Consider the following 17,539-nt stretch of genomic DNA (forward strand, 5'->3'; position numbering starts at 1 on the left):
TAGTGTTATATATAATTATGATATGTAAAAAAGTAAATATTTTGTAAATTATTCTTAAGTATGATTACTTTTCAAACACCATTTCAAAATAGCTTTTGCAACCATTTCAAAACATATTGAAACATATCAATTTTCATCAAAAAAAAAAAAACATATCAATTAATAGAAGACAATAAACTTAAATAGTAGTGTTACATCTAGAAAAGTAAATTGTTTACGACCATTTGAAAAAATAGTTATTTTCACAAGAACAATACAGAAGGGGAGTTTGTTTTGCTAAAAACTGCCCCCATGCAGGATCGAACTACAGACCTTCAGTTTACAAGACTGACGCTCTACCACTGAGCTATAGGGGCCTTTGGTGCATTGCTTTTGCCTAGTTAATAATAATGTTTGTTTTAGAAAAGTCAACTGAAAGTTCAAAGAAAAATAGCTGTTGCTTGCCATCGATCAAAAGAGCAGTTTTCGCTTTGAGAGAGAGAGAGAGAGTGTGCGTGTGTTGCCAATGGCGTCGTCGAGAAGTGCAGTTAGGGTATCGGAGATGGAGAAGATGAGTCTGGAGCAGCTGAAAGCAGTAAAGGAGCAGGCCGATCTCGAACTAAATCTCCTCCAGGATAGCCTGAATAACGTCCGCACCGCCACCACTCGCCTCGAGCTTGCTTCCTCCGCCCTTCTCGACCTCTCTCTCCGCCCCCAAGGTTCCTGCACTCTCTCTCTCTCTCTCTCAATTGTTTCACGTTCTTTTTCTCTCGTGCAACTGTTCTTGAATTGCGCCAATAAAATACCTATTTTTTATTTATTATTTATTTTGTTAGAAAAAGAACAAGGGTACTTCGGGTTCTAAGTAAGAACTACTCGTAGTTATTGTTGTTGTAATGATTAATCTCTGAAAATCCTGGTAAAGCTTAGTCATGCGTAACGACGATTGTAGATTTGTTAGGATTTTTGTGCACCGTACCGAACAATCAGAGTTGATTGGAAATCCTTCCCTTTGCCCTTGCTGTAGAGTATCTGGAGAAGGAAGTAGGCACTCTATCAAATTTAAGATCCCAATTCTTTAACCACTACTTCCTACTTTACCCTTATTTTGTTTTGGTTTGCCTCTTTGTTGTTAGGAAAATTCTATGTGCAGTCATTTTTGCGGACTCCTTTGTGCACTCCAGTGATATGATTGGTTGTGTATTAAAAAAAAATTAATCCAGCCAATCATATCAGTGGAGTGCGCAGGGAGTGCGCAAAAATGACTGTATGTAACATTACTCTTGTTGTTATATGTTTTTTTCCCTTTCTGATTCTTGCGGCCTTCTTGTATGCCTCCTCTTTACTGTAGTGGCACCTTCATAGTGGTATTCCTCAATAAGAACAAGTGTTCTTATTGAGGAAGAGACCCACCCATGGGAAGCCCAAGAGGTAAGGGCAAACTTGTGTGCATGAGCCCCATGTCACACGTTCAATTCTCCCTAGAATCAAACTGCAATTTAAGTGGGAGCCGTGGTGGTGGGTTTCTGTGCTAGTCTTCCGAGGGGTTTAGGTTCCATAGGGGAGTCCTAAGGGCTCTATCGTGGGGTGGTAACCCCGTCATCAGAAAAATAAATAAATAAATAAATAAAATTATTGAGGAAGAGAAAAAGCAAGAGCTCCCTAGTTTTTCACGACTTACAAGAAAGAATTATTAAAGAACCCTTCTTACGAACCTTCCACTCCATGTTTTATCCCAACTTTCGATATCCTATGTCCCATTGCAGGGTTGTTGCAGCAGCAACTAGAGCTTTAATCTTATTGAGTTTAGTTCAGAAGTAGGAATTGCAAATTTCTTGGCTTTAAGGACAAACTAGCTGTTCCAGATCTGAAATGGTTGACATGAGGTTGTATCAAATTACTCTTTAGATGCTATTTATACGACCTGCCTACCCCTAGCAACATTAAGGTCTCAGCCTTTCATGGAACATCTTAGGCTTGGTTTGGATAGTGAGATGAGAATGAGATGATCTATGAATAGTAGTGAAATAGTTTGAGTTGAGATATTTTATGGGGTTTTGGGAAAGGAGAGAGAAAAAGTTAAATAAAAATATTATAAAGTTCAAATATTGTTATAATATAATTATTTTAATATTATTTTTGTTTTGGGATTTAAAAAGTTGATTTTTTTTTTTTTTTTAAGTTTGAGAAAGTTGTAATGATTAGGTAATGATCAAATGAAAAAGTTGAAGATTTGAAATTGAGTAGTGTTTGTGTTTGTGTTGTTTGGATATTGAGATGGGATGGGATGGGATTAGATCAGATCAAATGGGAGGCTCTAGCTATCCAAACCAGGCCTTAGAATAAAATATTAAACTATTCAGAATTTACCTTCTAGTCGTGTGGATTTTCATAATCTCAGGGAAGGCTGAATAGTTAGTTGAGTATAATGAAGTCATAGCTAGGATATGCAAGCATTTTACTATTTATTGGCTGGCTAGCACAACATTTGTCAATTCCTATAGAGAATTTTTTATAGGTAATGGTTAGTTAGAGATTTATTTGCGTGAGCAAAATGGTTAGCCTCTAATGGGAAGACTTTCTAAACCTTTTAAGTTTGGTGTTACCCGAACCTGACTACAAATATCCATAAATTTCTATTGAATCAATTCCAATTGAAAACCTCCACTTCTCCTCGTTTGCTGACAAATGAGCCATCTGCTAGATTGAAGACGACTTAGTTCTTGCAAATGATGTCTGTTGTTTCATCTTTAATTTTATGAACTACTCATACTTACCGAAACGAATTTTACAAACTACTCATAAAAAAAGGTCAATAAACTGACACTTTCCCCTTGCAACCCCCCCGGCCCAAACCAAAAAAAAACAAAAAAGATTGCAATAGTAAAAATAGGAATCATCATCCAATGGAAACGGGTAAATCATAAACAACGGGTCCAGAATTTCAATTTCTTTTCATTTCTCCCATAGCTCTCTGTGCATGCAATTTCTTTTTTGGTTAAGTTACTTAAAATTAAGATATAACGGCCAAAATGGGCAGCTATCCAACAGTAAAGGTTAAAAAAAAAATTAAGATCTGCCAGTCTTTTCCTTATCCTCAAATTTTCATTTCTTTCTAGATGCACCACAAAAATAACCTGGTACCATCTCCCACAATGCTTCACTCTGTGGACAGCTCAACCTTTTGTTCCAACAAGCCAACAATCCCATCATGCTGTGAGGATGACCCTATCTAAGCCAAACATATCAAAAATATTATTGCGAAGTGTATAAACCAGTGAACCACCTCACAATGCAAAATCAAATGTTCAACCGTTTCCCCACTTCTTTTTTATTAGTAAATAAGAATTTTATTAATATAAGCATAGTCAAGTACATGGGACATATACAAGAGCAAAAACTATGCATGAGTGTCTAAAGATACAAGGAAATTGTTTCCCCACTTCTACTCATGCAACACCAATCTATGACAATAACTCCATGCTTTCTTAAGACAATTGTCCAATCAAAGAAAGATGCTCTTTGGGCCAAGGGAATGGATTTGTATCATGATGAGATAAGATATTAGAAAATGACTTGACTATAATACCCTTTACTTCCAGGGAGGGCCAACAGAGCCTATCATCACTAGCCTTTCTCAACTATACAAGATACAATAAGATACAATAGATTACAAACTGATGTAAAGACCTCCACCTTCTAATCTCGTGCTTCTCTAACGAAATTAACATCCGAGTATTACTAGGAAACTGTTGGTGGGGCTTCCTGAGTCAAGCAATGTCAAACAGCTCTAAATAAGCTGCTTTAAGAGACTAATCCCCATAGGACACATCATGCCAGAACATGACTCATTCCCTTGTCCCCCCCCCCCCCCTTCTCTACACACGTGCATATATGTGTGTGTGTGTGTGTGTATGTATGTTTGTATTTGTATATGCTTTTGCATGCACGTGCAAGTGAGTTTTTTTCCACTTGCATCTATTTCTTTACCTGTCTTAACATCTATGTATTTTTCTCTGCTGATAGGAAAGAAAATGCTGGTTCCTCTTACTGCTTCTCTGTATGTACCTGGCACACTTGATGATGCGGATAAAGTCTTGGTAGATGTTGGCACTGGTTACTTCATTGAGGTCAGTTCTTAGATTCTGAAATTGTATATTAAGATTCTTTGACATTAGTATTGTGTCTTATTTTTACTTTTCTTGCAAATTTTTGCACCTCACATTTATTTAGTCTGATTGGTTATGAAGAAAGTGGAGGAATAGATAAGAAATGTGAGTAGTCTCTGGATTTTCCACTTTTATTTCTGATTTTTATTTTCTCAACATTGTTTCAAGTTTTTATTTTTATCCTCCTTCCCACATACACTCTTAAAGTCATCTATGTTTTATTTTGAGTATAACTTATCAAAAAAAAAAAAAAATGTTTTATTTTGCATGTTAGTGGCTTAAAGTTTTTGCTTTCATTTTTCCCCCAACTTTCCTTGGGCTTAGAAACTGCTTGTCCATGTTTACTTTTCTCGTTGTTCACTCACAAATGAGCCACTCCTTGTTTGTGAGCCCTTGTTTGCTCACAAATGAGCCATCCTCAATAGATAGAAGACGGCAGCATAATCATGTTCAACAGGATGTTAGATAATAGTTGGAAATCGAAGCATTTTTTATTTTTTTGATAAGTAAAAATGTTATATATATATCAAAAGGAATAACCAAGTACATTGAACGTATACAAGAAAACACCTTACCCATATTAAAGAGCCCCTAATGACCCAAAAAGCCCGTAAAAAACAATCCAAAATACACTAATCCCAAAACATCCCAAAATACCCAAAAGAAATTACTTTGAGCCTCAACCCCTTTTTTCCCGTAGAACTAATATCCAACCCCAATCCCAGCCCCAATCCTTTATGTTTCCTATCTTCACATTGCCCTCCCTTTAGACTTCCCTCTACGTGAGCTACCTCCCTTAGCATCGTAGTTGATTGCCTAAGAAAAACGCTGTAACTCCATGTTTTTCTTGAAACTCTTGGTTTCAAGCACATGGCTTGCCTCTATCGTGGTGATTAGTTCGTTGAACTGGTCTTCGCATCCTCCATGTGAAATTCCCATGAAAGGCATAATCCCGTTAACTTTAGGCAGAATCCAATCCGCTATAGGAGGAAGAGAGACCAGGGGAGTAATATTGTCCTTGGACACATTATCCAACTGCATTCCCAATTCTTGACTTTCCTCCATGCAAGTCATCAACGACAAGTCCCGTATCTCCTCGTCCACTCCGTTGTTTCTTTCCATCCCCATTAGAGCTTCTAGAGTTACAGCAAGTCCCTTTGCTTTTGGCGACCCTATACGTGCAACTTCAGCGGAGCCTACATCTCCTTTACCATTTTCCTTCAACTCCAACATGGGAGCCATAGTTTCTTCGAGCAAGGGTGTAACACTGTTTGTCTGTTTATCCTGTGTTACTGGAAGCGAATGACATTTCATTACTGCATTCTCTACACCAACAACCTACGTAGACCCCACTTCAAATAACCTAGATTTCCTTTTGACCCGCCACGCTCTCCTAGATCTGGTTATAGGGACAAGGCCGAATCTGATATTTCGTTTTCCTTTATTTGAATTTACAGGATTCGAGCCTATCTTAGTCTTGTTTCTAATAGCACTGAGGCTATCTATTTTCGTAGACAAGAAAGCTATCGCTGCCTTCAACTCAACAAGTTGGGTTTCCATATCCTTTAGAGAATTTTGCATCGCTTCAAGCGGGTTCTGAGCTTGCGTGATCTGCCGACCACTTTCACCGTTCCCCTCACTCTGAGCCAACGAAGCATGACCCATCTTTAAAGCTGCTGCATATGAACGCCGTGGATGTGCTTGGGTCATTATGACTCACCTCCAAATTGATGTTCTCATTCTCCTCTATGATAGTCTAAAATATTTATTGTGCTTGGGTCATTATGAACTTTATTTTGCTTCTGAATTATAGAGGGAAAATCTTTTAGACATGACCCAAGCACAATATAATATTTTAGACATGTTATCATTCTCCTCTATCATAGTCTATTAAATAATTTCATTGTATATGTATTATATTCTCATGCTTCTTGCAACTTAGGTATGTTAAAAAAGATTTCCTAGTTACTTTAATTAGGTGTACATGGTAGAGTATGTATCTACATAAAATAACATGATTTATCATATGATATATTAGTTAATTGATAACATATATTATTTTATATGAAAATTACATAATTAACTTTTACAACCACTATATATATTATATGTAGAAAAACCACACATATATATACATGTTGGGACCAAGACTGACCAATAAGACTATCCGTCTGGTCCCGTTGGTTTTTCTAATCCGTACCAATAGTCTTACAGCCCTAACCTTTATGGTTGGATGTTGACACAAGCGACCACTTCATCGTCAACAATCTACGGTCATTGTTGTTCACAGTCTTAGGGGTGTGTGAGATAATGCCTAGGACATCACCTTTTTTTTTATTAAAAAAAAAATAACTTTATTAATATGAATGAAATAGGCGAAGGCCTTGTACACAGGGAGTATACAGAAGAAACACCTAAATACATTCTAGGAACCTGAAAATGAAAAACGAAAACAGAAAATCATGAACACTAGTTCCATGGAGCACTTTGGCAGAAAACCAAAGCAATAAGGTGTGCACGAAACGATTTCAAAGTTTCTCCATTGTACGCTCCATATCTTCAAAATATCAATCATTCTTTTCCATCCAGATACACTACATAAGATACAAAGGAATCGTCTTCCAAACCGCAGCCACCTGAGAACAACCGTGAAGATCATTCCGGTAACTAAAAGATCCACCACCCTCAAACGACCCAAGTCATGCCAATTCTACTAAAAATACATCCCACGGCACCCTTGCCACCTCACAGTGCAAAAGTCAACGAACCATTGCTTCCCCATTCTTCTTACACATGTAACACTAGTCTGTAACAATGAGACAGTGCTTCGTCAAATTGTCCATAGTCAAGATTTTCTCGAGAGAGGCAGTCCATATAAAGAAAGCCACTTTGGAAGGCACATGAGACCTCCAAATACACTTCCAAGGGAAAGAAATATAACTATGTGATGCCAAAAGCTTGTAATAAGATAGAACTGTTAACATTTTGCTCCCATTTGGCCTCCACAGCATCCTATCCCCATCATTGCTACCATGCCTCATAGAATATAAAAGACTGAAAATTGGAGAAGCTTCATCAATATCCCAATCATGTACAGCTCTAGTAGAACAAACATACCACTGGTAAGAACCATTAGAAAAGACCAACAGATCCGACACGGATGCATCCCGACACAAACCAAACGATCACTGTGTTAGATGATGTCTAGGGCGTTACTTTAATTGCTTTGACTGTTATAAGGTAGGTTTTCACAGCGGAGCACTAGTTTAATGTGGTTACTGTATTGCTTTGTCTGATCTTTTAACTTCTGATCGCTTTGAGCTGTCCTGCAGTAAGCTTAAGTTTATGTTTCTGATATCACTTTTGATTGGATTAGGCTTTGGGCACATTTCAGTTGTCCGCTTTTTCGATTATTTGTATCTAATTCAAGATGTAAGCTTTGTTCATTATTTGATAGAATTCCTGTGTACTTAAAACATGTACTTTTCTTTTCTTTTTTCTTTTTTCCTAGTAAAGTTTTGCTTCCAAAATATATGAAAATCTTTTTTGAATTTTCACCGTCATGTTTGATAGCTGTTACACCTAATTAAGTGGTAACTTGCTTCTTGTTCTTTAGGGCATTCTTTCTATGGGGATCAACAGAGTTAAGAATTAGGAGATATGTGTGACTATTTTTTTCTGAGTCTGGTTTTTGTCTTTCTTTTACCAATCTTGTGCCAAGATGAGATATAGCTTGGGCGTGTCACAATTTTTTAACTGCTCATTTCTCTGTTTCATGACCTTCTCTGTTGTTTTCTACCAAAAGTGATTGTTATATGTTGATTGTGGTGTTAGAAAGATAAAGAAGATATAGAGAAATAGCAAACAGCAAATGCACTGTTCTAGACACTTTTTTTTAACCCTTAAGTGCATCTGTTACACTTGCCTACAGGTTACACGTATTCATTTTAACAAATGGCTGAAGGGAAACAATTTTGCATTTATTTTAACATTAACCCACAATTTTGTATTCATTGTCCATTGTGTTTGTTCAGAAAACAATGGCTGAAGGTAAAGATTATTGTGAGCGTAAAATCAACTTGCTGAGATCTAACTTTGATCAACTTGTTGAGGTATGTTTACTGTACCTATATAATAATTTGTTCTCAGTTCAAACCCTGGCCGATGGCATATCTGTTGCAACACAATAGTATGGAATATATGTCAGAACTTTGAATTCTTTTGTAAGTATCTTTGAGTTATTTGTGTTGAGTGTAACCCATGATCAACGACTTAATGCCTACTTCGCACCAATGCCACCTTGGATTTTGTTTTTTATTCTTGAGACTGAGGTTAATGATAGAAAAATGAAAAAAATAAAGCTGCACTGGCAAGACTGCAAGATAGCTTCCAAGAGAGTTCTGCCTTTAGCCCTCTAAAATGTGGCATTTTCTTTTTACTTTAATTTTTTCTGTGGTATCTTTCAAAGTTTTTCACTGGTGAAATTAGCTTTTTTGTGGAGCTTCAACCCTTAGTATATAAGGAGAAGGTACCTACTCAAACAAAATTGTGGAGTCAATAATGATTGCTTTAGATTTTAGCAGGAGTACGTAGCTTCACTTTCATGTACTAAGGTTTTGAGCTTTAACTTCCAATTTCTTTTTGGTTGCTTTGGTTCTTAAGCATTTTTTTTTTTTAAGAATTAAGAATAAACCCTTGTACATTGGGGGATGGATACCATTATGAGAATGAGTTAAAAGGAAATTGGTGAACATATCCGTGGGAGCCTGTGAAGAAATCCTCCAGGCGTGGTTTGCATTGAATAGAACTGAGCCAACTGTAATTGAAAACTTGCAAAATTTTCTCAGTTTAAAGAAAACTGATTTTATCTTTAGATAATTTATTTTACTTATCAAAAAAAAAAAAGAGAACTGATTTTATCTTTCTTTCTTTCTTTTTTTTTTCTTTTCTTTTTAATAAGGCACAACATTTTAATTTTTATTAAAATGTTGTAGGGGTCCATCGTAGTAAATTGGGGGTATACAAAGGGTATTTCTATCATAAAGAAGGGTTGCACAGCACGAGTTAGTATAATCTGCAAAAATAGATAAATAATTTGATACATTTTCAATCAAAGTCAGGGAAAATCGATTTTCATAAAATCTAGTTTTCAGTTTGGCCTTTTCACATACTATTTGCAGAAAAACTAATTTTAAAATATATTTCTCTTTTTCTTTCTAATGTATTAGGATTAACAAAACTTGACTTGTGGTATTGAAACTAGAAAAAAGTGGAAGATATTCTGCATCTTTACATATCAAATCCTTAAAATTTCGCTATAGCATATTGTAGAGTACAAACCATTCAGGCATTATTTTTTATAATATAATTTTATTTTTTTTATCAAGAAAAGTGAGAAAGGCAGAGTCGAGGTACACTAGGCATAATTGATGTACATGAGGGGTATAGAAAAGAGCAAGGAAATCATGGAAAGGAAAGCAAGAAATATAGTTGGATTGTGCTTAATGTGGTGCATATGGACGGAAAGGAATGACGGGTGCTTTAACAAGAAGGAGCGAGCAGTGGGGGAAATCTGGAATTTCTGTGTTTTCTCTTATTCAGTGGTTTTCTGCTATTGTACTAAAGGGAGGGAATGTAAATGAGTTTTTGTCTTCTTTTTGGTTTTTTAGAATGTAATTAGGTGTCTCATTTTGTATACTTCCTGTGTACATGGGCTTCACCTAGTTTCATTCTCTTCAATAAAGTTTCTTACTTATCAAAAAAAAGATATAGTTGGATGTCATCCAATGGTAGGGTATATTGAAAAAGAATATCTTTTAGGTCTTCAGTTTTCTTTAAGGTGTCTTCGAAACTCAAATCATATTTTTCCTTCCATATGGACCGCATCAGGCAACTTGGGGTCATCTTTCACATGGTCTTGTTGTGCTATCTCTCAAACCTCCTTTATACACAACTACAATCGGAACAATTTTCTTGGAGACCATGTCTGGATGGTCTTGTTTTTTAATCGCTTGATCATCAAGAAGCAAGTTGGCTAGAGAGGCCATTCGAGAAGGAGATTTACAAGGTGGTGAGAAATATGGCAGGTGACAAAGCTCTAGGTCCGGATGGGTTTATGGTGGTGCATATGGATGGAGAGGAATGGTCGGATCATAAATGGACAATGGACGAGATTAGAACTTTTTTCTTAATACTTTATTCCATTGGTTGCTTGTAATAGACTTTAATGGCATGAACGTACATGATTTCCTTGTATCTTTAGACACTCATGCGTAAGTGTTGCTCTTGTATATGTCCCATGTACTTGCCTTCGTCTTTTTAAAAATTCTTATTTACTAATAAAGAAAAAGATCTACCGCCCATCTAGGCAACAACCAACTAAACACAAGCAAGTTGAGAACAGCTTGTCACAGTGTAGTAAAGATGATCCACATAATCCCTATTCCACTTACACATACAAAGCCATTCTTCCACCATGACCTGTCACTCGTTTAGATTGTCCAAAGTAAGGATCTCCCATGAAAAAGTAATGCTGTCATGCATGTGCTTATGAGTTTGACTTAAAACACCCACATTGTTTACATGCTCCCGCGCATCTTTTCTTCGCCACCCAATCTTAATCAAAGAGAATATAACGTATTATAAAAGGAGTTATAGGAGTTAAACTCCCATTTATGAGGCATTTGTTCAAACTCCATTTGTCATCAAGGAGAGCCATTTGAATGCTAAGTTGTTTGCCACTGGTGCATTTTTCTCCGTAACAATGTTAAGCAAGTTCAAGAAAGTAGAAAGCGAGGCTGATTGCCACACAATATCTAACACCCCAATGAAAAGCCCAAACCACATGGCCTATACTCCAAAAGGACTAGTCAATGATACAATTGGAGTCCCATTGGAATCTTCTAAAGAGTAAGAACTTCTCTTTCCCAAGCAATGCAGGAATCCCATACACCACCTACCCTTATCATTTTCATATGGTATCACCTACCCTTTGCGACAAGGGGATCCCTTTTCTTCGATTCTCTTTGTTTTTGTGATGGAAGCTTTTAGCAAGATGATTTCATGGACAGTGGCGGGTGGGTTCTTATCAGGTTTCTCGGTGGGAGAGGCAATTTTAGGTTCGCTTAAAATTTCTCATTTATTGTTAGCTAATGATACTCTAATCTTTTGTGAGGCCAGACATGAGCAAATTCGAGCTTTGAGGGCTTTCTTATTTATGCTTTGGAGCCATGTCAGGGTTGAAGGTGAATTTAACTAAATCAGAGGTAGTGCCGGTGGGGTATGTACCCAATGTGGAGAGGTTGGCGGTCATCTTGGACTATAAAATATCTCAAATGCCCATGAAATATCTTGGTCTTCCATTGGGCATGGCGTTCTAATCAAAACCCATACGGGATGATGTGCTAGAAAATATGAAGAGGAAATTAGCTGGTTGGAAGCGGATGTACTTATCCAAAGCCGGGTGACTCTCATCAAGAGCACTCTTTCTAACTTATCAACGTACTTTCTCTCATTATTTCCGCTCCCTCCAAGGTGGCTCATCACATGGAGAAACTTCAACGTGATTTCCTTTGGGGAGGGATAAAGGATGAGTTTAAATTTCACTTAGTGAAATGAGCCACAATTTGCTCTCCCATCAAAGAAGGAGGCTTGGGTATTCGGAATTTAAAATCTTTCAACAAAGCTTTGCTTGGCAAATGGTTGTGGAGATATCACCAACAACGGGAGGCTTTGTGGCGAACTGTCATTGCTTTGAGGCACGGTGAATCATGGGGAGGGTGGTGTTCCAAGGAGGTGAGTGGACCTCATGGAGTTGGGCTTTGGAAACATATTAGAAGAGGGTGGGATACTTATGCAGCACACACTTGCTTCAAAGTCGGAAACGGCGTGAAGGTAAAGCTTCAAAGTCGGAAACGGTGTGAAGGTAAAATTTTGGCATGACTTATGGTGCAATAATCGGGGCCCTCAAGGAAGTATTTCCACAAGTCTATGTCTTAGCAAGAAGGAAAGAAGCATCAATAGCAGAATTAGTTATCACTTCCAATGGCCTTCCCCAATGGAACATTACTTTCCTCAGAGATGCACAAGATTGGGAGATGGATGACGTCTCGGCGTTCTTTGACCTTGTGTACTCCTCTCGTGGTTCGGGGGTAGGTGAAGACAAGATTTATTGGCGCCCTTCTAAGAAGGAAGTTTTTATGGCCCACTCTTTCTACCATTCTTTGACCATGCACAACTTAGATTTGTTCCCATGGAAGAGCATTTAGAAGACAAAGGCACCTCTAAAGGCGGCTTTTTTTGTTTGGACAGCCTCTTTGGTGAAGATTCTTACTATAGAGATAACCTGAGGAAACGTGGCATTATAGTTATGGACTGGTGTTATATATGTAAGAAGAGCGGAGAGTCCACTAACCATCTATTACTACATTGTGAGATTGCCATGACCCAGTAGACTGAAGTCTTTGCACAATTGGGGTTAGCATGGGTGATGACAAAAAGAGTGTGATTTTTTAGCTTCTTGGAGAGGTATTCGGGGCAACCCTCAAATCGCATCCATATGGAAGATGATACCTATATGTCTATGGTGGTACATTTGGAGGGAGTGGAACACAAGAAACTTTGAAGATCAAGAGAGATCAATGGAAGAGCTTAGAATTTTGTTTTTCAATACTTTACTCCATTGGTCAATTGTAATTGATTTTCGTGGCATGTCTTTTCATGATTTCCTTACATCTCTAAACTAGCACACCTAGGCATTGCTCTTGTATATGTCCCGTATACCTGGGTATTTTGCCTATGCTTTGATCAATATAAATTGTTTACCGTTCAAAAAAAAAAATATGGTATCACAATCTACCCCCATTAAATTTCCAATGTCATCATCTGGCCAGTCCATCGTAGGTGATATGGCTTAAGTTTCACATTTTTGGTTGGGATAGGCTCTAATACCATTTCTAGCGCCCTAATGGAAGGTTCAAGCCATATGACCTATACTCCAAATGAATTAGTCAGTGATACAATTGGATCTCCATTGGAACCTTATAAAGAGCAAAAACTGTAGGTGTTTTTTTATACAAGTATGATAGGTCTTGTTTTTTAATAAGAGAATAAGAAATTTTCATGACACAATGTAGAAATCCTAGAAGCTATACATGTATTTGCAAGAGTGCACTTTTTTTTAAACAATTTAATTTTGATACTTTGGTTTGCAATACATCGGTGCTCAATATCTTTGTTAAAAGTTAATGAGCATGTATAGTTGTACAAAGATTTTCTATTGAGTGGCGAATTCGTATTGGAGAAGCAACTTTTAGACTTCTTGTCCGTGAATGGCCTAATACTTTCCAACCATCTAGAGATCAGTGATCACATAATACTCAACACTTAAATTGGAGATCCAAGTTGGCTTGACCTTCGAGGCATTGGGAGAGGGGAATGCAAATTCTCTAGAAAGGCCCATTGCAGAAAACGAGGTTCATGTGGTAGTGAAAGAAATGAATGGAGATAAGGATAAGGCCACATGATTTGATGATTGTTCCATAGCTTGGAAGTGAAAGAAATGAATGGAGATAAGGATAAGGCCACATGATTTGATGATTGTTCCATAGCTTTCTTCCAAGCTTGTTGGGACATTGTGAAAGAAGATTTGAAGAGGGTTTTCCATGATTTTCACATTGAGGTAATTTGCCCTTGTACAACTTTTATAGAAATTATTCCAAAGAAGGCAAGGGCAATTGGCATTAAAGAATTTGTACCTGTAGGCCTTGTGGATGGAGTACACAAAACCATTGCTAAAGTCATTGTTAATAGGTTGAAATTGGTTTTGGGAAAGATCGTTTTTCCCTCTCATGGTGCCTTGATTAGATGTAGGCAGACTTTAGATTCAACTCTAATTGCTTAAATTCTTGGATAGCAGGATGACATCTCCTTTGGAACCTAGACGTAGAAAAGAAGTATCATCACATGAACTGGTGAATGGCACTCCCCTGGGTTTTTTTTATAGCTCCCATGTATTGCAATAGGATTTCATTGTATCCTTTTTTGTCATGGAGGCCCCTTGGTTGGATCATCTCATTATTGGCGGATAGGAATCTTTTATCAGGCTTCTCTGTGGGGACCCGAAGTGAGGAAGATCTCTTATTTCATTTGTTTACAGATGACACGCTGATCTTGAGGGAGGCACGCCTTGAACACCCATGATCTTTGCACTGCATGTTACTTTGTTTTGAAGTAGCATCAGGATTGAAAATCAATTTCACCAAGTCTAAGATATTACCTGTTGGCAATGTGGACAACGTAGGATGCCTGGTTAGCATCTTGGGATGGAAAGAGTCTTCATTGCCTGTGGCATACTTGGGCCTTCCATTGGGAGCTCACTTTAAAGTCAAATCGATTTGGGAGGGTATATTGGACAGGTTGGGGAATCAACTGGTTTGAAGAGATTGTATTTATCGAAGGGAGGCCGAGTAACCTTGATCAATAGCACTATCTCCAATCTACCGACTTACTGTTTATCTTTATTCCCACTCCCTATTGACATTGCTTACCGCATTAAGAAACTGCTAAGGAATTTCTTATGGGGGTGGTAAGGGAGATGAGCAAAATTTTGATTTAGTGAAATGGTTTAGGGTGCGTTCCTTGAGTTCAGAAGACAGACTGAGCATCAGAAGATTATTACTTATAATAGAGCTCTCTTTGGAAATGGCTTTGGACATTGTGCTAATGAAAGAGAGCCTCTGGAGGATTAAGGGTCCGTTGAGAGTAGCTTTTTTCATCCAGACAGCTCTACTGGGAAGATCCTTATCTTGGATAATTTGAGGAAGAATGTTATGGTGGTTTAATGGTGTTGTAGATCAGAAGATTGATTACTTATCTAGAGCTCTTTTTGGAAATGACTTTGGACATTATGCTAATGAAAGAGAGAGCTTCTGGAGGAGTAAGGGTCCGTTGAGAGTAGCTTTTTTCGTCCAGACAGCTCTACTGGGAAGATCCTTATCTTGGATGATTTGAGGAAGAGACATGTTATGGTGGTTTAATGATGTTGTAGGTGCAAGTGGAATGGAGAATCGGTGGATCCTCTTGTTGCAAGGCAGCCAGCTCTCTGTGGCAAGTGGTTCTTAGACTATTTGGGCTTAATATAGTTGATGCTTAGGGAGATGGTGGATGTGCTTACATGCTTGAAATGGCGGTTTGAGAGTCCTCACAATGAGACCTTGTGGAAAATTATCTCAATTTGCTTGATGTGGTGCATATAAAGGGAAAAAAAAGTAATCAAAGTTTTGAAGATAACACAGATTCTAGGCTTTATTTTTTATTTCCCTTTACCAATGGAAGGCAATCCACCTGTGTCTTCCTAACTCCAGTTTTTGTGAGTTTTTTTTACCTCTTTTCCTTCTCTCATGAGGTGTATTTGAAGTATTCACCGCATGTAACTTGATAATTCTTATACTTCTTTTTCCTAATCATTAATTAAATTTATCTTACTTATAAAATAAAATTTATTTTTTTAGATGTAACACTTCGAGTCCCACATCGGGAATATGAATAACTCACATAGCTTAGATAGGTTATAAAGTTAGTTAGGAGTGTTAAGTTCCACATTAACTGCTTATTAGATGAAACTAGGCTTTACAAGTGATTCTAATGAAGCTTCAAATTGACTAGTTTTTTTCGGATTACGGTACGTATGGGCCTAGCATTTTTCGTGGGTATAAGCTAAATACAAACTCTCATAAGTTTTAGACTGAACTTAGACAAGTTCTTTTAATCCAAATTAGATCTTAACATGAGTCTATATAACTTTGATGTGAAATGAAATGATCTCATTTTATTTTAGGTTCCGGTTTAGTTTAGAAAATATATGAATCAGTTCTGTGGTTTTCCAAACACCACCTTGGATACGCCATTTGTTGAAAGGAATTCTCCATCTTTTCTTGCTCACTTTATATGGCAAGTGACACTCATTTGGGATGGAGGCAGTTAATCAACAAGCTGGGAGACCTTTCTACCTTTGTTTAATAAGATAAAGACCATGGTTTGACAAGATAGGACCACATTCTTTAATTTCTTTAATTATGTTCGACTTCTATAGTTCTATGTATTTTTCTGTGTGTGGTCATAAAATATAGAAAAATGATAGACTCAACCATTATTACATTTATTTAAATACAACTATGCTTTCTAGATGGAGGGTTTTGTAAAAATAAATGGATTATTCATGAAATGGAGGCTTTTGTACATTTTCTAGATATTTACTAGCGGGCTTTTATCAATCATTTGATGCTAAATCAAGAGATGATAAATAACATTTTCCTTTGCACTGTTAAACCTCTACGCAGTATTATTGCTCTCTTCTAATGACAGGATTGTACAATGCAGGTTGCTTCTAAAAAGAAAAGCGTAGCAGATGAAGTCGGGGCAATCTTACAGGCAAAATTGAAGCAATTATCTCCTTCACCTTAGGGAGCTGTTGTGCCTTGTTGCATTATTGAGTTCCAAATTCCAATGCCTTCTTTGTATAAAAGGCTGAAGATCTGGTTTTAGATTTTGAATTGGGACCTCTTTCCTACCCACCTCTCCCCTTCCCTTTTTGTTCCCCTTCTTTTATTGGATTAAATGATCATAGTAGTAATGAATCCGTTTATAGTTTATAGGTCTTTTCTGTTTTTTGTTTTTGTTTTATGAGATGGGATCCTCTTTCGTCAGGTGCCAGAAAAAGTATAATCGCGGGAGATTTAAATGGATGGGCTAAGCAACCTTTATTAAATAAACCAATCAGGGTATACAGACCTGTAGCTAGAATGGTTCTCGTACATAAGAAGACAGGAAATACAAAGTTATAACAGAAAAGAAAAAAGTTTAAAACCATGCTTAAAATATCCAGTAAAATATACTTCTCATAAGCAAAAAATTTTTTAGTAAAAAAATCTAAGCTTTTTAGTTAAAAATACAAACCTTTGAATTCCAAGGTTTAACCCATTTCAAAACATTTTTAAGAACTCTAAAAAGCCAAATCTTTTTTTTAACATGTTCATAACACATTTTTAAGAACTAATATGTTTTGAATCATCACATAAAAGTCACTAAAATTACAAAATATTATTTGAAGCACTCGGTTTCAAGCTTAGTCCAAAAATAGAATTTGTTTCTCAACTAGCTTTTGATCAAATGCTTGATCCATGGTAAAAATTGATGTGATTTTTAAACCGAAACATCATATGATTTAAAAAAAAAACAAAAAAAAAAAGAGTATCCTAAATCAAATTCAAGCATTAAACTTAAAATCACACAGTCAAAAATAAATCAAAACATGGATCTAGTCGAAAACATCAAACTTTTTACCCAACTGAGTATTCTCTTGCATAAAAGCTCATATCTTCACAAATCAACAT

General features: G+C 36.9%; 1 protein-coding gene and 1 non-coding gene across 3 annotated transcripts; one reads left to right on the top strand and one right to left on the bottom strand.

Annotated features, from left to right (window-relative positions):
• Positions 1–284: 284 nt before the first annotated feature.
• TRNAT-UGU lies at positions 285–356 on the bottom strand. The gene has a single exon. It is a non-coding gene; the product is annotated as a tRNA-Thr (tRNA).
• An 84-nt stretch (positions 357–440) lies between these two features.
• On the top strand, positions 441–16,804 carry LOC122313983 (probable prefoldin subunit 5). Of its 2 annotated transcripts, XM_043129342.1 has the most exons (4): positions 442–698; positions 4,006–4,109; positions 8,183–8,260; positions 16,527–16,804. In XM_043129342.1, exons 1-4 carry the CDS (start codon positions 506–508, stop codon positions 16,608–16,610), a joined length of 459 nt encoding a protein of 152 aa, XP_042985276.1. In that variant the 5' UTR covers positions 442–505; the 3' UTR covers positions 16,611–16,804. The 2 variants fall into 2 exon arrangements, with proteins under 2 accessions (XP_042985277.1, XP_042985276.1); XM_043129343.1 differs by lacking the exon at positions 8,183–8,260 and having other exon boundaries at positions 441–698.
• Positions 16,805–17,539: the final 735 nt, after the last annotated feature.

This window comes from Carya illinoinensis, chromosome 6 (assembly GCF_018687715.1).
Source record: "Carya illinoinensis cultivar Pawnee chromosome 6, C.illinoinensisPawnee_v1, whole genome shotgun sequence".
In the NCBI taxonomy this organism is placed as follows: Eukaryota; Viridiplantae; Streptophyta; class Magnoliopsida; order Fagales; family Juglandaceae; genus Carya; species Carya illinoinensis.

Coding starts and splice junctions, on each gene's coding strand:
- LOC122313983 (XM_043129342.1), top strand. CDS start 506: ATGGCGTCGTCGAGAAGTGCAGTTAGGGTATCGGAGATGGAGAAGATG. Junction 4,110..8,182: donor GCACTGGTTACTTCATTGAG/GTCAGTTCTTAG, acceptor GTGTTTGTTCAG/AAAACAATGGCTGAAGGTAA. Junction 8,261..16,526: donor ACTTTGATCAACTTGTTGAG/GTATGTTTACTG, acceptor TGTACAATGCAG/GTTGCTTCTAAAAAGAAAAG.